The sequence below is a fragment of the Falco biarmicus genome, chromosome 7 (genome assembly GCF_023638135.1).
Source record: "Falco biarmicus isolate bFalBia1 chromosome 7, bFalBia1.pri, whole genome shotgun sequence".
In the NCBI taxonomy this organism is placed as follows: domain Eukaryota; kingdom Metazoa; phylum Chordata; class Aves; order Falconiformes; family Falconidae; genus Falco; species Falco biarmicus.
Genome location: NC_079294.1, coordinates 53,206,373 through 53,228,338, shown reverse-complemented (window position 1 = coordinate 53,228,338; position 21,966 = coordinate 53,206,373). Strand labels below are relative to the sequence as shown.

Genomic DNA, 21,966 nt, shown 5'->3' with positions numbered 1-21,966 from the left:
TAATTGAAGAGGAAAAGATAATATCAGTCTTACAGTAAAAATGTAACTTTTTTACTTAAAGTAAAATCCCTAAAAGAAAAATATGAGCTGAAGCATGAAGTTATGGCAAAATGTTTTATTTTATCAATACAGAGATTGTCTTACCTTACAACTAATGGAATCTTACAGAACTTGGCATTTTAAAATCTTAAAAGGTCAAACATATGAAATCTCTTGGGTAAAACATAAAAGGCTCATTATTTAAATATCTGGAAAACAGTCACTTGAGATAAATTATTTGTCAGCACCAATAGATCTTGTGCAAGTAACACTTCATAACATTACCTTATCTTGTGCCTGGAAGCAATTGAGTCTTTTTTTTTTTGCTAAGAAAGACTTCAGTTGAGCTCATTTTGCTCTTATCTTCTGTCCAAGCAAGAGAGGGATAATTCTCTGTAAAGTAGAAGTTCATGGCCAAAAATGCCAGGATTTGTAGACTGCTAAGGGAACTGTGAAACAGGATAGGAGCAAAAACCCCTTATGAATAAGCTTGAATTAACTAAAGAGCTGAAGCTCCACTAGAAAAGTTCTTAGAGGCTCACAGATTGATGGAGATTTAAAAGCTGTGTATTACATAAAACAGCCGGGCAATTTAGCCACGGTGTTTTCCATAGTGTATTACTTTGACTGTCTGTCAGTCACCTGATAGTGCTGTGCAAGCTGGCTTTTATTCAGGTAAAACCAAAAAAAAATGCAGGAGGGTATACCTTTTTTATACATACACACAAACACACAGAGACCTATTTATAAAATCCTATCGTCTCTGGTTTACGTTGCTGATTATCCTTCAGGCGACATCTGAAGTCTTTTCCAAGATGAGACCAGTACGAGTGAGATGCCTTTTTAAACAGTTACCTCTGAGTGTAGAATGCTGACATTGTAGTCTGCACTGAATGTGTTGGTTTGTAGGCGAGATGTTAAGGAACTGAGTTTTTTTCTTATAATGTTAATTAAAGCACAAGGACTGAATTTTCTTGACAGTTTTCATCTGTGAAAATTATTCCTCTTTTCTAAACTCAGAGTATTCTGAACTTATTAAAACCATGCGTGCAACAAAGCTTATCTGCTTATGCTTGTGTTTTGATGGGATGAACTTAGGTATTTAGAAGAGTGAATTATTTTGTAATGTATTCTCACTGTCTGATATTTGCATGTAAGAGGAGAATTTTATGCTGCTTTTGTTTAGTAATGATCGAGTATGGGTTTTTTAATTACTTTAATAGTTTACAGAGCCCAAAATTCCTGCAGTTGTATATGCTGATTTATGAATTTGCTATTTAAATAATTGCTTCCCACTTTAAGTAAGGTCCTTGTGCAGAATGGTTTTGTGACTATACGGACTAGGGGAAAAGCTGATTCCTCCATCTATTTTCAGTATAAATATTTGGTTTGGAGCTGCAAAAATTGAAGCACAATATAAAGAGTAAATGTCTTTTTCAGGTTACTGATTCCATTCATTAGTTTGTAAGCTAGGCATCGTTATTAGAGATTTATGTAAGTCAGGGTGCTTTCAGTCTTCTGTGTGAATCTTTCCTTTCCTCTCCTTTGAATCCACATTTATTATTACTGAGTTTCCTGATGACCAAACCTACGCATATTTTTTTTTCTATTCAGAAGACCATGCTTTCGCTTGCAAAACAGAGGATGACTGCTAACATGTTCTTTAGAGTTATAAGAACAGATTTTTCTCAGATTCACTGTATGACCAAATGCAAAATATTTAATTTTGCTGAATGTCTTTCCTAAAACACTTTATAATCTGCTTAAGATTGGATAAATCTCAGTGTAGAATAAGTAACTTCCTATGAGGTTTTTAAATGCTGGAGTTTTTTCACATTCCTTAAAAGGTAACTGAAAATATTCTTTATGTTGAGATGTATTTACCATACTAGATACCATCAAAACCAGAGTGGTTCAGTGTGGACTTTATAGTCAGAATAGTTGAGCTACAAGTATTTCAAAAGTTCTGAGTAACAGTGGTATAACAAACGTCATCTGCTCATACTTTTCCTTCCTCATGAATGTTTTTGTTTCTAGCTTAGGCAATGAGTGAATATGGTTGTGAACTTGTCTAGTGGCTGCAGAGCTGCCTCATTGAATGACTAGAATCTTATTATTACATACCTATCCAGTTATTGTATAGAATCTTAGTCTTCCAAGAGCCTCTAACGCACACCTCTCCAGTACTAAATTTAATGTAGACACCGGAGCTGAGATGTGCAAACTTGTATCCAAGCAGAGACCTTTTTGAGTTTTTATTTTTCTTAAGTAGCATTTGTGCACCGCTTCCCTAAAAATATAGTAGATTCTAGACCTGTGTGAAAGTGTACTATATTGTACTTTAATACCTTAAATGCATTTTACGAAGCGTTAGCTACATCTCCATTTACAGCTCAATGTGCATTTGAGACCTGTATGGTTTAGAATTGATTTTTTGTAAGCACAGACAGTCTTCTTAGTGTTAGAGCAGCTATTTTTTGTAGTGTTTTTCAGACATATCCAGTTAAAACAACTGAAGTTATAATTTGAGTTAAAAGGGCTGTTGTCCTTGGATTCACGAACAAAAGAGGTACACAGGCACTAATTACATGGGTGAAAAAGCTTTACTGCTCATTATCTCTTTTCAGGTTACAGTAATATAAGAAATGAAGCACTATAACTGAAGTCAATCAAGGAGAAAAGAAATCATCTTCACAGAATTGCAGAAGTGAAGCTGGTTTTAGCCCTTGATCAATGTTCAGATCCATGTGTTCAAGGCTGCTGATTACAGTGGTTTTCTTTTTTACACACCAGCAACCTTATTTTACTATTTTTATTGTATATTGACTAAGATCTCAAAAGTGCAAAGGACTTAAGAGCTTCAAAGACTATGAACCTTTTATTTCCACAGGAAAACAATCTATTGAGCCAGCACAATGTGTGTTATAAAGAGTTCCAGTCCAATGTTGTTGCACAGGTTAGAAGTCTAAAGTACTGGGTTTATGCTATGTAACTTTTTTTTTTTTTTGGCGGGGCTGGGGGGGGTAGTGCAAATATAAGTAACACTTCACAAAAAATAGTAAAAATTTTAAATGTTGTAATAAATGTGGAGACAGAGAAGTAAGTGGGGTCAAGAATCATTGATCTGTACTTTGTTTCCTTCTAGAGCAAGACAGGTTTAAATACAGTTTCTCAATTCTGTGTAAGCAGCACAGCTGTATAATTTTCTACATAATATTTGACAGAAAGAATGAATGTTTTGTGGTAATAGTGCTTCATTTGTGTGGTATATATCTGTATTGAATGTTAAATTCCATGGTTTGATGTTCATGCCTGTAACTTAATTGACAGGACAGTGCATTGCTGTGATATGAAGCGCCAAGGCAGTGATTAAGTATTTACCAAAGTCTGTATTTGAGTTGTGAAGACGTCCAGATATTCTTGTTTCATTTTGGTTTACTTGATTTTTATTCTGTGTTTAGTGGGTATGTTAAAGGAATTAGGGAGCTTCTGCAATAGTTTGGTAAAAGGAGACGGATTAAGAAAGACTATCGGTGTTTTTTCCCAAATAACAATTATCCAGGAGCATATTGCTTTATTGGGCTCATGCTAAAGTCCTTTGATATGGTGGTTGTAACTTGGCTTCATTTGCATACTGGTTTCTTATGCAAGATGCTGTCAGTCACGTAATGCTCCCCTTCCAGGCCTAAAATTACACTGAGTTTTTGCTGTTGATGTTGAGTGCATGCATTATTATGTGTTACAGCTGGGTTCCAGCTGTGGTTGAATAATACTGCTTTTCTACAGCTGGTTCTGGAAGGCAACTGATAGCAGGGAGAAATTCAGGTATGACTTTGTCGTCTAAGATGAAGGAACTCTATGGATATGGCTCGCCATTAGAGCAAACTGCTAGTATTCCAGTTTTGCTTTGTATTTGCTGTGATAGGAGGTACAAATTACATTTTGAAGGGCAAAATTTCAGAAGGGTGGATACACTTGCAGTGAGTGTTCTTTGGTTATAAAGGACCCAGTTCTGCTACCTCTCCCGCCACTAACAGGGGACTCATGCCATTGTCATTTTTCATTTTAGATTCTATCTCATTCCAGAGATTTTCTTTGCTTCTGTCGGGTAATTGCATGTGCTAAAAGCTGTTCTAAATTGCTTTGTTAAATGATTGTTTCTAAGGTTGAGTTATCGAAGTGATAAATCAATCACCAATTTTTTCCTTATTCCAATTTAATACCATCTGACTGCCTTATCACCCAGAAGCTTGATGGAAAACAAAGAAAATTAGGTTTTAGGGCAAATTTCTTTTTCAGTATGTTACTGCATGGGTTGGTTTTTTTTCATATGATGTTCTCACTGAATTATATCTTTTAATTTTTGGAATACAAAATATAAAAAAAATATTTCAATTAAACATTCAGATTTTTTTTAAGTGCTCCTTGTGTTTTTAACACAGCTCCTATTTTAGTGTGTCCTGTAGGCTTTTGGGCATAGTCTCAAATTTAAAGAATCTGAGCATTTTTATGTAGTTACTTTTCAGAATAGTGGTGCACTTGAAAATGTTTGTGTTGTCTTCAGACTCTGCAACAAAAAAGAAAAAGGATGATGTGTAGCAGTGCTGAGTGTGATTTGCTTTTATTTCATTTTAGGTAACTTATCTTTAACATTACCTGCTGGTAATCATGTTGATAAAATGTGAGAGACAGTCACTTTTGCTAGTGTCTCTCCCCTTGCCTTCAGTCACTCCACCAATCACAAAAAATCCCTGCTGTTTACTTACCCCAGCAGTCACTTGCAAACTGGTGATGGAGAGGGATATGGGAAAGAGGGTAGCGATGTGGGAACAGAGTTTCAAGGGTTGAGTACGCCTAAAGGTGGTTACAGGGAAGGAGAAGGCTCGGCAACCTAAGGCACTGAGGGCTCATAGCTATTTTTCATGTTGTCTGAGCTCACTGGCGTTAAAGTGGTGAGGATCCTTGGCCATTTGGGAATATAGCTGGGGTTTTGAAGAGGGTGCCAGGTAACCTCTTTTCACAACGAATTTTGGATGTAGAAGTCTATGAAATGACAAGATATCTGTATGTTTTCTGTGTGAGAGGAGCTTTATTTCAACAGTCTTCCTATGCTTTGTCAAACCAGCTCCTTTCTGGAGGAAGGCTGGTCAGAGGGAGGCTGCTCCTTGCTGCTCCTTCCCTAGCACAGCCAGGAGCTGCTACAACTACGGTTGGTAGAAACTAAAATGTAGAATAGAGATGCTGAAATACAGCATTCAGATAATGCTATTAATAACTCTCACAATCATGTAGTCAGCGAAGTAGTCTGTAAATTACACTTATTTGCAAAGATTATAGCTTGGGCAGCTTGTGTTCACAGCTAAAATCTAAAAGCAATTCCATCAAAGAGAAGTAAACATGTTTTGAATGATCAAATGGTGTGTAGGATGTCTGTAAAAAGCATTGGGGATCCCTTTACAGGGCCATGGTTAAGGGTTTTTAAAGAATGGAGCTGCAAAATACTAAGCTGTCATTTTGCTGGAGAGAGACTGTTACTGCATGATTGGATGTGGCTAACCACTGGCAGTGCTTGATAGAACACAGCAACGCAAACAGTGATTTCTGTCTGTAGTTAGATGTTCAGGGCTTCCAGGCAGAACTTCAGCATTTTTGAATTGCAGTTTACACAACCTGTTCTCAGAGTCTTTCTACCTTCCTAAATAGTGGCCTAATTTTAGTGTCAGTTGCAGATATCTCACCTGTGTGGCATCCACAAAAGAACAATATTCAGAAACTGCAAATGAGGCGGGCTGCTCAGTATGGGACCTCTGCCACGTCTTGTTTCTGTAATTCTGGAAACATGCAAGAGTCAAAAGAAACAGTTAGATGCTTTTAGGTAAATGTATTCTGTTTGTGTAGCCAGCAGTGCTCGCTTGTGTATCTGAAAGCACTGGGAAACATAAATTCCAAACGATTTTGGTGTTTGTAGGCAGCAGTGTCTTTTCTGTAGCTAAGCTGTTTAGGTGGGTGTGGAGTTTATGTAGTTGTGGCGTCAGGAAAACAGTACTGATGTTGGTTAAATCTGGAGCATGTTAAACCCTTTCTCACAACCAGCTTAGAAAATTCAGATTTTCTACAAACTGCTAACAACACATCCCATGAGGCTGTCTTCCAGCCTAACAAGTAGACGTAAACCCAAAGGGGAGGCATTTCAGCTTAATTAGAATTAATGCATGTAAACAAGAGGGAGGAAATGAGGAATCTCTCTTATGTTTCTGTTCAGCTGCTCCTAACATAAACAGTTTTGTGATATGTTGCTGCATATTAGATCTGAGAGCTCCACTTTTTTTTGCCAAAATAAAAATGAAATTAAATACATGTGTAGTGTCAAAATGGCATTTTTTGCTGAAACATTTCTACTAGCTCTAATGTAGACCTTACTACATTCAGACTGGGGAAGTGTTCAATTTCATTTTGAGCTAAGGTTTGAAAGATTTCCTTCTTTTTGTTATGTAAGATGAAACTGAAATGGTCTATTCTATACTCACAGTATGGTATTTTTAGTTAATATTTGGTTTTCACCAGATAGTTTACAGTTGTTATGCTGAAAAAAGCACAGCAAAGGAAGAGCGTGCACACACATGAAACTAGCTTTTGAAAGGTAGTTGATAAATATTTGAAAGCATCTGCCAGATTAGTGTGCAACCCCTCAGCAGGACATAAATGGGTTCATTTAGCCCCCTTTTTAAGGTTATAAAGCTCATACAGTGATTTTTGCCTCTGTTGATGTCCAGAGTTCTATCACTAACATTTAATGGAATTCTGTAGCTAAACCATGTTTAATCTCAGAAATGGTACAACTTCTGCCTTCTATTTGAGATAGCACTTTGTGCTATTTCATCCAAATTATTTTTTGTTACATTTCTTCTTTCATTTAGATCCTTCATATCTCCAAATATCTCAATGACTCTTCCACAGTTAAAGGATCAGCCTATTCTCTGTTTACAGCATGTTTTGTAAGAATCCTACTAACATAGATGAAAAGCCAGTCAACACACGTGCCATTTAACCTGCGCAACACACCTCCTTTTCTTGGCAGTCTCTGCCTCTGTTTGTTGATTTGTGTGAGAAGAGGGCTGTACCAGACACCACTTAAAATTTTGGTTTGGCAACATCAGCTTCATAGAAGTTGCTTTCTGGAATTTAGTAGCTCCTTGAATTTGCTGCCAGTGTGCATTCTTGGGGCTCAGTATACCTGAAAACAGTGGTGTTTATAATGCTGTCTCTCTGAGAAACATTGGCACGGAATGGAATGACTGTTCCACAGAGGGCTTAATACCAACGTCCACATCTTCTATTCCATGCACAGCCATATTTTCATGCAATTCATCTAATATAACTTTTGACATCAGGTGAGTTAAGAGGTTGGTGCTCCAGAGTCTTTGTATGGCTGAAGAACTACGTTCATTTGTTCTTGCACTCTGCTTTTATACTGAAGATCTCGAGCTGAGATGTTTTACAAGACCACAAATTCTGTGTTACAGGCATTGTTTCCTTCTGAGTCAGTTTTGAATTCTCAGGGATGTAAGAGTGTGCTTATTCCAAGAATTTACAGGATCATAAAGCTGGCTGTTTCTGTCATGGAGGAGAAGGCATCGGAGGTATGGGAAGATTTTTATGAGAAGGCAATCTCATGTGAAGAATAGGTAAACTCCCAGTAGATATAAAGGAAAGGTTTAGTTTTAGTATACTTTCTGCTTTGCGATAACTTATTTTGGAAAAATTGTGGGTTTAAAACTTTTATTGCAAAATATTACTTTAATTGTGCTAATAAAGGCAGAACTTTGAGGTGTGGTAGCACAGAAACAGTATCAAAAGAGAATACTGAAAACAGCTTAACTCAGTAAAAGAACACAACGAAATGGATGTTCTCTCTTTAAGGAAGATGTATGGATGATAGCATGAAGATTTGAGAATGCGCAACTATCCTCTGTGGGACCACAGTATAAGTTAAAGGTATCTTACTAGGGAGGGAAAACAGGATAAACAGCTAAGTAGGTAATGACACAATTAATTATTAAGCTGTAATAAAAATGGAACATTGCAACCATGAAATCTTGGTTTTTTGCAGAAATCAGTATTAAATTCAAATTCCACTTTTTAGATTTGCTGAGAGTCCTACTTGGGGAAATAACTGGCCACAGAGAAGCAGCTGACAATGCTGACTCCTGTGGGTATATAGCTGAAGGGATCTAGGCTTGCTTCCAGGCAGCTCCGACAGCTGCTTCCACTCTTAAAGAAATTTGTGTCCTCTGCGATCAGGGAGTTAAGGTCTAGCAAGAAAATTGTACATGTAACTTGCAGAAGAGTAGTTCTACATAGTATGTTATACCTATCAGAACAATAATTATCATATGAACATGCTGAAGAGTCAAATGTTTGTCTTAAAAAGATGAAAATACCCAGAAAAATACCATGTAAGAGAAAATTGGTTCAGCCATTTGTGAAGAGCAAAGACTCGTATTTCACACCATTACGGATTGATGTGTTGTGTTTTCAGAGTACCAGAGTTCTCATAAGTATCAACCAAAAATCTGTCACTAAAGCTCCTTGCTTTTGTATTTAATACAGATTTCCTAATCCTTTATACCCCTGCAAATGTGGCTGTCTGTGGCCAGGTGCTGTGCAGGGCTAAGATTGTCCCTGTTGTCGTTATTGCATTTTCACAGGCATTTCCTAAAGGACATCTTGCCTGTTGTCATGTTCCAGCTGGAATCTGCATAAGCACCTACACTGTCTTTCTCATAGCGTGTTTGGCCATGGAGGATTTTACATCTGGAAGGCCTGTTCCTGCACACTTGCTATCTGTAGTTGAATAAATGAGTGTCCTATGAATTACCTAATTACTCGTTAAAGTAATTGGTAAATTGCCTGAGGCTGGTTCCTGTTTGTTTCACAGGGGAGGGGGCAGAGGAGAAGGGTTGTCAGTTTGTGGGTTGATTTCTGTTTGAGTTGAAACAGATTTTAGGAGGGAGGAAAAAAAGTAGTAGTCTTGCTTTAAAAAATACCTAGTGATGGTGAGGATTCCACAATTGTTGCTCAGTTATAACCTTCACTGTTAAAAAATTAAACTTAACATCTTTTTCAAATTTGTTGAGCTCTGCTGTCTTGTTACATTGTTGGCTGATAGATGCCCGTTCTTTATTGATCTTTATGGAATACATAAACATTCTGCATCACTGCATTTGATTGTATCTTCACCTTCAACAAGACTGCAGTGGGGACAGTACTCTAGCTGTTGTATGCTTAGGCTGGAAAAGGATTCTGTGAAAAGAGGGCCATTGGACCGTAATCCCTGCCTTACGTAACAAATATAATGCTGAGTAGCAAATTGAGTTCAGCTACCCATGGAAAGGGGAAAATACCAAACTGCAACAAAGAAATTGTGATCATTGTGAGTGCTCAGTCTGGGACACTATTGCAGTTCAGAGTCAACTTCCTTTGTCTGTTGTTTCACAGTAGTTAGCAAAGAATAAAAATCAAAGCAATTGGCTTTACTTTCCTGTCTGGAGGTTTTCTAAAATCACTGGTAGCGAAGGAAAAAATAAAAATGGAAAATGCATTTCTTGATTTTACTCTGTGCTTTGGAGAGTGGAAGGAAGGAATGGGATGAGGGAATTTTTAATCTTTGTCTCTATCCATATAGGATGAAATGGGTTTGGTTTATTCCTTATTTTGTATAGCTGTGAGATAAGTATAATTGAGAATGAGGTTTGGGTTTTGGCTTTTCTCAATAAAACTAGTTTTGTCTTTATGATGTTGCTTCTGTCCTTTCCTAGTAGCAGGATGAAGAGGGCAGTAGTTATGCAGGAAAGGACCTGGGGTTATGTTGGACAAAAGATAAATCAGTGATGTACTGTTGCAAAAACCCTCAGTTGTCACTGCAGGATGTATAAGGCTGAGTACAGTGTGTAAAACACAATAAGTGATCCTTACACTATAGTCAGCATTTGCACGGCCTCCATTGTGCCCAGTTTAGGATTTTGCATTTGAGGGAAAATGTGGACCAACTTGTGGTGAACCAGGTAAAATTAATGAAAATGAGCAGAGACCAAGGAAATTGGTCTCAATGGAGGACTGGGGAAAATGGGGTTAGTGTGTCATGCAGTAAAGACTACTTCAAGCATGATAATAATTTTAAAGGTGTAAAAACACCATGTAATAGCCTGTTCTCAAAACCCATGGAAGGAAAACAGCAGTGGTTTTCAACTGTGGGTTGGGCATGTGGAGGACACAATGGTAAATGTAAATACCGGTATAGTGGGATAAAGCTGTGGAATCTTTAGAAACAGATCAAAGAAACATCTGTCCAGAGTGATAGAGGCACAGCTGAGTCTATCCTGAGGTATGGGTTGTATGAGGGTCTTAAAGATACTTTGGATCCTAATTTACAACGAATTTGCTAAATGCCTGTAAAGTTTCTTACTGCTAGGAAATTGTCTTATTTTTACCCTCGATCTTATCTCCATCCTGGTTGTCTTTACCTAGGTTTACATATGGAAAGCAGAACAGGATTTCAACCTCTTTTTGTGCAACTGTTGACTAATTGCATCTCTAGAGATTTACTCACCTGTTTACTTTCATTTGAATGCTCTTAAGTGACTTTGTATTTGAATGAGTCCTCTGTATCACCTTCTGTACATGAGTTCGAAATTGGCCCCTCCAGTGTTCTGCTGTTGATTCATTATTTCCCTGGCTGAGGCGCTGGCCAAGACGACAGAAAACTCCTGACCAGACCAGCGAGAGCCAGTCTGGCTCACTCAGTATCTAAGCTGTTAATGACTAGAACTTGTTGACCCATTTAATGTCTACGTGGTTCCCATGGCTGGCATTTCTATCTTCAAACAAAGGTCACTTGAGGAGCATGCAATTACAGTGGCAGGAGTAAATTTGCCTCTTCCTATCATTTTTTTCAGTACTGTTGGAAAAATCGAAGCAAGCAAGGCATGATTTTATACCATAGAAGTTATTTTACGCACTGGCAGTGACTGAAATACTCTTTTAGACTTAGATACTACAGAATGTCCTTTACACAGTTGAGTGGTTTTACTTATGGTATATTAACAATTTTTATTTTGTTTTTCATCTGTTCTCTGTGATGCATTTTCTCAACTACTTTTACTGGCTGTTCAGAATCCTGAGACACATAGCTGTCACAAGTACACAGCTATGCAGTTGCTGTAGAAGGATTGTAGTAGTTTTGAAATGTCACCAGCGTGCTAAATCATTGTTCCTTTTCACTGGCTGTTGGGAAATTAAATTAAAATCCAGTGATTGTGGAAGAGAGAGATGCTTTTTTATTTTAATTATACCTTAGCTATAAAAATGTTTTGGTGTCAATTCAAATGTTTATTTTATTTTATTCTACTTAGTAAACAGAAATATTTTATGTTCCATTTTAAATGTGTGGAATTTTGTGGGGGTTTTTGTGGGGTTTTTTTTGTAATGCACTCTTTTCATCAGCACAAGGTGAAATGCCTGGATGTAGTCACTGCTTTTTCTCTCGTATCTAAAAATGTTTCAGGTGCGTGGAGTATCTGATACAGGATAAAATTCTCTATTTCATACTAGATTTTCCATTGAACTTGTTAACACACATCCTGAAGTTGTAGATTTCATTTACTGAAAGCAATGAAATTTCTGTATGTATTTTGTTTTCATCAGAAGTCTGTTTCATAGTATCTTTCTTGTGATAGCTGTAGCTTGGAGTCTACTGTGAAAGCAGTAATTGGTCTTATCTTTCAGGGAACTGGCAAACTTGAAGTATCAGCATTTCTGAGAAAACCTCTAATACCAAATGTATTGTGAGAAGTGGGGAAGGGAAGATGTTTATTTCTGTAACAGTTCCCTTTGCAGGCTGGTCTAAAAAAATTATTACAAGCTGAATGAATTCTACACGGTAATTGAGACCATATCAATTGATAACAGTTGGCAGTGTTCATTATCAATTTGCTAAAAAGATTTCCTGCGCTTTGTGTCCTTGAGATAAGAGATGATATTCTGATGCATGTCTTTCCACAGGACCTGCTGTTCAGCGTGTGCGCTCTCAATATCATCTCCACCATTGTCTGTGCTTTGGCAACAGCAATGTGTTGCATGCAGATGGTTTCTTCTGATCTTCTGCAAATGGTGAGTATGCTTCGGTGACAACACAGGATATTGTCCGGTGCAGCATATTGTCATGATCTGCGTATACTCATTTGTGCCTACTCTTTGCTTATAAACATAAGCCTGTTTGTCTGTCTTTGTGTGGTGTTAGAGCTTGCATGTACGTGAGTGTATTTTTTCTATCTGCACGTATATATCAATATAACATACAGATGTATACAGTATGAATAGCTACTGTGTTTAAAATGCTTACATCTTACGTTAGAGAGTTATATTCAGGATTTTGCAATTGAGAGTATGTTATTTTTGTTAATGAGGTTATTAATGAATGAGGTTCAGTTATATATGCACATTAAATTTTCTCTCATGTGTTTATTATCTTGCGTTTTCACACTATCTAGAGCAGTTACCTAGCTTTGAAATACTATTTTTCACTACTTTTCTGGTATGAGAACTATGAGTTACAAACTGGAACTTTTCGCAGCCCTGTGCCAATACCAGGGTTTTCACAAGGAAAACATGTTCAGCTTCAGAGTAGCACTTGTGTTTAAAACAAGAGGGAAAAGGATCATTAGCCTTCTGCATAGCCAGCTGCACTACAGGATGCTGTCTTGTTCTGGTTGGAAAAGACAGCTTTCCTATCCCAAATGAGCGCTGTGATTCTCAAGGTTTCAATGTGATGTTGAAACAAAAAAGAATAAATTTGAATTTGTTTGTATTTTGCAGGCCAGATATACTGTTTCAAACCCAGCTCTATTACTGGCTAATGTAGGAAATTATCCTCTATTTAATAGCAGGGCAGGCACACAAACCTGATACCAGGCACTTGTAAACCTCTTGTGGTTTAAAAGTTTGCATAGATAGAATACTGGCCCAGCAATTAGCTGCAAACCTTTTACAGAACAGAGAAATGTTGCGTAACCTGCTGCGCAGGCACGTAGTTGATTTTTAAATAAATAAATAATGCACTAGCTGCCATGGATATTGATCTAAGTGCATGAATTACACCGATAAGGCTGTGCTTTCTAGACAAGTGTTCAGTCACTGCGTTACAAACTTAGTTAAAGAGTATCTTCAATCTGTAATCTGGTGTTTACTTCACATAGTAGCGGATATCATTTAGGCACGGCAGATACATCTACACATTGCCTAAAAACGTATGTACCTAAAAAAGGTACATAAATGTATTTTTTAATATTGTGCATTCCTTGTGCAGGCTTGTAAACAGTGTTTATTTAATAGCTTTGTTTTGGATGTCAAACAAAACTGACAAAGTAATCATTTCAGCTGATGACATTGTATTTTAAACATTAAAGGACTTTAATTGCGGGTGTTCTTTCTTTACAGGCCCATTTCACTCCCCCACCCCCACCCATGACATTTGCTGCACGAATGCCCATTGACTAAAGATCTTTTTCACCTTGCAGTGATGACAGGGAGATCAAGTGATCACACCTGGAAAGATCTGTCTGTCTAGTGTAACAACGGTAGCAGTGATCCAGAAGTGTGACCGTATATATTCCAGGAATTTTAACCTACACTTAATTTGTGGCATTTAACAGTGTAAGAGGAATAAAAATGTAGAGATGACAATGAACCAAGAACAATACTCAAGTGCTTCTGACTGGCATGTGCAAGAAACAGTCATCTTAATAGGAAGTCAAATACTTTAAAAGCATGTTAATTTTTCTCTCTGCCACTTCATTCTTCTACCCTAAAATGCTTTCTTTACCACCTGGCAATGCTGCCATTGCATCAATTTCTTTTTGCTTCCTGTGCCTCCAGCTCTCTGTCTTCTTGCGTAGTTGTTCGTTCTCCCACCCTTTCAGCTCCATTGACAAGAATTTTCTTCCGTCTCCACAGAAGAAGGGAATTATATCTATCTTTCTGCTCAGTCCCAGTCTTTTCTTGTTTATCCTTAAGTTTTTCCCTTTCTTTTTTCAGGTTGCTGAGCCAGATTCCTGCCAGGCCTAAGTGAGCGTAACTTCCCTGGGGCTACGCTGACTTAGACCAGCTGAACTCTGACCTGAAGATTTCTTTTTCATTCACTATTTTCAGTCTGCTGTCCCATGATCTGCAGTTGCCTTTAGCTCTACTACACTCAGGAATCTGATTTGCTTCCTTTTTTCTTGCTTGATAATGCTTGATTTTTACTTTTCCCTTTTACTTTTCACAAAGATATGCAACGTCTCTTAGCAGGGTTGTACCATACTGGAAGTTTAAGGTAGCAGCAGCAAGAAATACCACCCCTCTTAAATGAATAGGTTTTAATTATTTGGCTGATTCTTTTACTCTAGTATTCAAGAGCTATGTAGGCTCTCCTAGGAAGAGGAGGCATAAATATGTAATTCCTAGCCAGCAAAAGCACTATGCAATAGGGAACATCCTCCTCGGGCATCATTAGGTTATCGTTAGGTCATCAGTTTTGTGATTCATGTGCTGTGTAAGTGGTCTTGTCTCAGAAATTAATCAGTTAGAATGGTGAATTTTGGCAAATTTCAAATAATTTCCAGTTTTCTTCTGGCATGATGCTGTTCTATGTGCTTCAGGTTTTATTGCCTAGCAACATAGAGCTGGTATATAATTCAGTCTCAAGAAAATCTGCAACAGTGTCTCATGAGTATCTGGCTTCTTGCTAACTTTTGCATACAGAGAGTATCTGATTTGTAAAAGCAAACTGACAGTATTATATTGGAAACTGCTACCTTCCGATGTACCAATCTTTTGGTAAAAATGCTGTGAAAAATACAAACACAAGCTGTCTGGTAGTAAGAGCAGATTAAGCTTTCCAATTAATTTGAAGGGTTTTTTTTATTTTTGGTTAAACGTAAGCCCGCCAAACAAACATTTGGTTTCAAGCACTAAAGAAAAATTCCTGTAAAACATTGCAAACTATTTGGTTATGGTGTTGTATTTTAGTTTCCTTTAATTTTTACTTTTGTACTGTTGTATGGAACACAAAACCCAGTATTTCTGTAGATTTTTCCTTCTTTGAGTTGACTTTCAGAAAGCACCACAATTTTTTTAACTCACTCTAACCTTTCTCGCCCTGTTAAGTATATGCAGGTGCTCAGTGTGGGGGGGAAATAAATCTACAAATTGTACTAAAGCTGCAAGAGTAAGTGGTACCTTAGTTAAAGATTGAAATAGCATTTGTTATGTGTTTCACTGCCTTAGACAGTTGAAGGCTGCACTCCATTACAGGGCTTCCCAGAATTGTTCTTTCTGTGTACACACCCCTTCAGCAGATAAGCGTGAATCAAATGAGATTATATCAAGGTTCTGTAATGTGAAGAAACATCTCTTAATAACCAAGCTGTCACTTCCATGATACATAATTTGTTGCCTAAGGCAGTTTCAGTTTGCATCTTGTCTGATGAATGGCTACTGCAAAAATTCACCCTGTTTTCTTCAAAAGTTAGCTACCTGAATTAGACAAGGAAATACAAGAAATTATGCCCACTGTGGCCAAGCTAAGGCATGAAGTACACCCATTCCAGTCCTCCTTCCACTCCAAATATATTTATGGAGTACTTTTTCCCAAAAGTACTGGCACTGATATCATTCAGTGTGTTCTGATTTTTATCACCATCACTGTTAGTAACTGTTTTTCATGTAATGTGATATCTAAAACAATCTGTTATTTTGTAAAGGAAATAAGGTAATGATGACACATGCAAGCTGTAACATTTAATGACTGTTTTCATCAGCGATAATGATAATTCAGCATGTCATTAACTTAATAGGCTGTAGTTAATATTTCTACTCAAATACTTCAAATAAAGCACCTCTGTATGAGGATAGTATCTTGCTAACATTGTTTAACCCGTTATCCTGGTGAAATAGTAATTAAAAAAAACACCACCACCCTTCAGGGTGAAGCCTCACGTTAAGTGAGAGTTAATCTTTAGTTATTGCATATTTTTATTATTTAACCTAATTATATCAAACCTGCACTATTACATTTTTTGGCACGAAGCTTGCTTACAGGTACTGTAAAGCCCAGATGACAGTCCTTTTAGAACTATGCATTGTAAATGATGTACATCCATAGAAACATCCTAAATGTAAATATAGTTGGATAAATAGCCCCCTCACTCCCACCACAATTAAAAATGTAAAATAGAAGCCTTTGGTGTAGGAAAGCTTTTGACTTTTTCAGAAAATGTACCATTTTCCATTTCATGTTTTATTGGTAGACTAAGAATATCTAATATTTAAGACTACTTAAAATAAGTCAGTACTTCAAGGAAGTTGTAGCATCACAGACTAGTCCCTCTCCCTCTGAGACTACAGAGCTGATGGATTGTTATAGCTAAAGGAACAGCAGCTGGAAACAACGGAGCAGGAAAATTTGAATCTGTGTTTTCTGTATCAAAATATCTTCTGTATAGCAATTTCCCTTTAAGAACAGGGACAAATTGGAAGAATCAGCCAGGATCCTTCTGTTCTTGCAGACAATTAGTGTCTACATTTCCCTCCAGGAGATGGTGATTGCACTGTTTCAGAAAAGGAAAAAATCAGCTGTCCAGGAGGACACTTAACTGAAGACAGAATTATAGACCCAAGTATATTGCAAAGAGCTTTCACTATGGATAACATGGCAATATTTAGTTATATGCAAATATAAATTTTTATTTCCTGTTCTCAAGAATTAGCATATTTTTATTAATGACATATAGAGACTAAAACAAAGATAACAAACTCTGGAGTCTCCAAAGTCATTTCAAAGTTAAGTAGAAAATTTATAAAGCGTGATATGGAAGGCAGAGGTAATTACAAGCAGATATGGGAAATACTCTAGATTATAAGATTCCCTTAGAGCACTAGTTGTGTACTGGTGTGTGGCAATTACTGGTTTAGGTATGTCCTAGTTACCAAGCAGTGAATCCCTGTCCTTTCCATGGAGTCAGTAGTGCTGATCAGCTGCAGAATACGTAGAATAGAACATGGTTTTGATCTTTAGTGGGGATGTCCCATACTGGAAATACTGGTGAAGAGTTCTTAGTCTCACAGATCTGGGGTAGAAGGACTTAGCACATCGTATCACATTGGGTAACTGTTTCATTAGACAATTGTATTTACAGTTTTTAATGTTTCTTCAGTTCCTTAATTGGGACTCCTCTGTCAGCTTTTACTTCAATGTACTGAAAAGATTCAGAACATAAATAATAACCACCAATCATTCTAGTCACTTCAGTGACCACCTTAGAGATGACCTCTCAGTGAAGAGCTGGAAATCGGGTCTGGCAATAAAAAAAGCGAGTGAGTTTTGCAGGCTTATTCCTATCCATCTAATGGTGTTTATTTCACCTTGAAGAGCTAAAAACTGAGAGGTCTGTTATCCTACAAAGCCCTGCCACCTCCACTGGGAAGTTACAGCGTATGTGTCTTGTAGGTTCTCAGCTTGCTGGGAGGGTCACTGGTGTCCAGCCCTACATCACCAGCTGTGTGGAGTTCTCAGTACTGTGGCACACCGACCCTTTGAGCGTAACGGCATTTTCAGAAAACTTTTACCTCTTCTGCTCCCACTGGAAGTGACACGCTTCTAACGTTTGTGTTTCTAATTCTCTGCTTGCTAACAACTTGCTGCTGATGCCACGGTGAACTTCTGCGTTGAATTCAGGCCCAAGAAGGGACAAAATGGCAACATTATACGGCTTTCTTGTTTACCCTGCTGCAACCAGATAGCGTGTTTTATTCTTCCCTCATACCTGCAAACCAAGTAACACATTAAGTAGTCCTTAGTGTGAAATAAAAATGAGGGCTGACTAACTCTGTCCAAGTTAGTGCCCAATTAAAACACGCAAGTTCTGTGTGCAGTGCGTGCTCTGTGTTGCACATCCATTTAGCACAGGTACTGATCTATGTGTAACGCCTGTTAGGTATCAGACACGTTCCACAGACTATAAAGTAAGTCCATCTTTAGTCAAAGGATGAGGAAAAAAACCCTGCATGTGTACAGTAATTTGAATGCCAAGCTTCTAATATCAGGTTGCTTATTTTCTTCTGAAAGCTCCCGGCATCCAACAGCTCCAGGTGGTCAACAGAAACGGTTGAGTATTTGGTATTTCCAGAGCTGGAGGATATCTATTTATGCCTAGTAAATATGTTCAAAATATTTATTGATAGCTATAAAATTATGTACAGCTTTCAACGCTGTTGGGTATTTACAGTGTTTACCAGTGGTGCTGTTTGCTGTTTATCCTTGTCTGCGACCATTTTCTATCCATTGCTTCTGCAGTGGCCCTGAGTTTAATCCTAAAAGCCTGGCTAGGAGAGCTGTTCAGTGAGTTGTTCCGCAGGGTGAGCTATAGTTTTTGAAATGACATTGAATGCAACTTGATCTTGTTTATACTTGTGACCCATCGGGCCACCCCCACTTTTGGTTTGGCAGTTCTGGTTATTGCCTTTCCTACTTGCCATCAACGTTTTGAGACTGATTATCAGTAACGACTGTCTTCTAATACCAAAAATTTGTGTTTCCTTGTGAAAGCATTTGTTGGTGTTCCTCCACCAAGTACAGCTTTGTCAGCTGTGGGCATTTTCTTACTGTGTCTTTTTTTCTTACCTATGGGTTTTGTATTGTCTTTGCTGAACCCCTGCCAGCTTTCATCATTTGAGACTAAATCTTAAAGATGTTATAATATATTTTACTGTAGGAAGAATGAACTTTTGCAGGCTAGTAGAGACTAGTAGATAGGGTAGTATGGAATAAGATATGATTTAATTCCTGCTTATTAGCTTTCTGATTGATTTCTTAAGGATGTCTGTTCTTTGTGATAATCCCTTATATATGCTACTGTTTCATTTCCTGCTAGTCTCCCTCTTACAGCCTTTTTCACTTTAATTTCTGTGCTTTCCAGCAGGATGATATCACACAGGTAAACTGTTGTTTATAAACACACACCCCCAAACATGTGCATCTTTCATGTCTGTTTTGCCACTCATTTTCAGCGTTGGTCACACAGAGTTCGTTGCCATGATTTGTATTCACAGTAAAGGTTATTGAAAGGGATGCAAATGATCCTCCTGTTAAACTGAATTGCATCTGAACATTAGGTCTTTTCCTTCTTAAACCACAGCCTCTTCTACCCTGTGTAAAACCTTCCCCTTCTGTCACATCCCACAAAACGTATGCCGATAGTTCACTCACTGTAAAAGTGCTATGTGTTTAACTGCCTTGTTCTGAGGGGTGTCGAGAATATCACTCCTCATGTATGGCTGAATGAAACAAGCTCCAGGGGCCTCGAGAATGGAAGGGATGGAGCTACATGTTCTCTGGTGCAAACTGAAGCTTGGCAGTGTACGGAAATAGTCTTGGAGAAGGTAATGAAAGCTGTACAAGAAAGTAGTTTACTTTCCAGACTGTACAAATGATCCAAATTATCAACTCTGTTAGGAAAATGAGTGTAGTCCTAAGTTTGGTGGAATCAAGCAGGGTACGAAATGTGAGCCAGAGGTATTCAGATATTTGTCTTCATTATGATAAACTTTCATATAGCTTTTAGGTCACTAAGTTGAAGTTTGTCTTGCTTCCTTTTTTCCTAAAAGACTCTTCATTGTATTTGGGATGGTAGCAGACTGGCGATTGCTGGTCATCGTGGTACTTAGGGCAGAATGTTGGTGTTGAACAGTTAATATGAATGTAATGTTACAGTTTGGGAAATGGCTGTTGAAAGATCAGGTGAACTTAGATCGAATTACTGCAAAAATGTAGTTTTATTCTCTAAGACAAACCCGTAGAAATGTCTGGTAGTAGTCAGGACAAGTGTCACAGCTCACGTGAGATCGCTTAACAGCATCAGACATTTTACATAACGAAGAGTAAATCAGGTAGATGTCATGTCTTTTATTCCTGGACCATCAGTAGACTACAGCAGCTGAAAGTCATTGATTGGCTCTAAGATACAGGGACAGAACATACTCTGCAGAAGGCGTTCCATATTTAATAGTTACTTCTGAAAATGTCTCCAGAGATCCAATTAGTAAGCAACTAATAGTTCATTTTCACAAACAACTGAAATTGGTCCTCCTGACCCTCTGTCGTGGTGCATTATTACGGGTTTGACCTTTGAAATAACATATGTAGTGTTTTTAATAGAATTAAGATGTAACTCAGCCTTACCATATATTTTCTATGGTAATGTAAATTCAGCAAAACTGCGCAAGTTAAATTTGAAAAAGTGACAAATAGAAAACTGTGACATTAAAAGATTAAAGTAATTTACTTCCTATTTGCTGGATCTCCTAAACGTAAGCATTTTCCCTTTTATTTCACTGCTTCTTCAGTCTTTATCGTGGATTTAAACAAATAATAATGTAATGAGACAACAGTACAAAGACATATATTCTGCTGTACCAGTATGAAAAAGAAATGTGCCTTCAGCAGATTTTTTTAGTTCACTTGTTTTAAAAGACATGAGCTAAAGACCAAGTCATCTACTGATCCAAGAAAAGTGATGTGACAGCAGAAGCTTGCCTGGAGAAGAAATAATTCCTCTGTGGTTTTAGATTGCCTTTTGATGCCTTTTGATCCCTTTTGATCCATGGGACCATAGAAAGCCAGGTCAAGGTGGCTGGGTTCCAGTGTGATCTGCAGAGTGGTCCCTATTTGATCCTGAGGTAGTTTAAGCCTTCCCTAGCGGACTGGTTTGGTTACACTGTTTCTGATATAAAAGGTATCAATGGTTTCTTGATAGCACTGCTATGCTAGAAGCCGATTAGGTTCCCATCACAAATGTTGACAGTGGTTCTCAGTATTATTAATTTTTATTATTCAGTGTAGTTATTTTCTTTTTGGGTTTGAGATGTTTATATGAAATAAATGTTTTTCTTACTTTCATACCAGTATTTAAAACCTTTACACCCCGTTTAAGTGTGCAGCGTCTGTATCGCCAAGCGACAAATGGCAATTAAGAATATTTTCTTTTACAAGAATAATAAAGATTAGTTATAAATGGCTTTTTTTTTTGGAAATGAAAAATAGGTGGGATATTTATAGTTGTCTTATACAAAATTTAATGAATATGTGGTAGCTTGTTTCTAGTTTTGATATATTTGGGGTTTTGGGGCTGTGTGTGGTTTGGTTTTTTTCCTCTGTAAGCACAAGGCATTTCAGATTGGAAACAAAAACATGGAAATGGTTGTTTTAGTTTTATCTATTGTTCATCAGTTATTAAAATACAGCTGATTATGTAGTGCTACAATAAAATTGTATTACAAGATAGAAGTATTTCTTGAAAAGCCATTTAATTTTAAGTGTCTGTGTTTTGCACCCTAAGAGTGACTGGCTCTGAGGCACAGGTTAGTCTTTAGTAAAACCTTCTGCTGTACTTCGGCAATTTGATTCACACTCCTTGCTGATCTCAAATATTTTTATGCTTCCAGAAGTGTCTCTTTCATTTCACTATGGATATTAATGAAATTGGGTATTGTTCAGGATTGCTAATACTGACCTTTTATTAAAATTTTTATTATTTGTGGTGATGTTTCTACCATATGAAGGAACCTGACCTGTTCATTTTCAGTTTCTGCCACAGAGGCCACATTCTACCAATCCTGACTGCATGACTCCGCATGGAACTATCCTGCATCAAACCTTGGATTTTGATGAGTTCATACCACCAATACCACCTCCACCCTACTACCCGCCAGAATATACCTGCACACCAGTGATAGAGGCACAGAGGTGATTCTTCTTCTACAAACTGTGAAACTCTTTCAAAGAATATGAAGCCAAGTAGTGTTCTTCACTGACATTAGGTGCTTCTTTCCTAG

At 37.6% G+C, this 21,966-nt stretch overlaps 1 protein-coding gene across 5 annotated transcripts in view; it reads left to right on the top strand.

Moving 5' to 3' along the window:
• Positions 1 to 21,966, top strand: part of ENTREP2 (endosomal transmembrane epsin interactor 2) — a 145,832-nt gene that overhangs the window by 104,965 nt on the left and 18,901 nt on the right. For 3 of the 5 annotated variants that reach the window (XM_056346848.1, XM_056346851.1, XM_056346846.1), the window contains 3 exons: positions 12,100 to 12,207; positions 19,053 to 19,070; positions 21,717 to 21,877. In XM_056346848.1, coding sequence (XP_056202823.1) covers positions 12,100 to 12,207; positions 19,053 to 19,070; positions 21,717 to 21,877 — 287 coding nt within the window. The remainder of the gene's footprint in view (positions 1 to 12,099; positions 12,208 to 19,052; positions 19,071 to 21,716; positions 21,878 to 21,966) is intronic. The other 2 variants (XM_056346849.1, XM_056346847.1) reach the window with 1 other exon arrangement.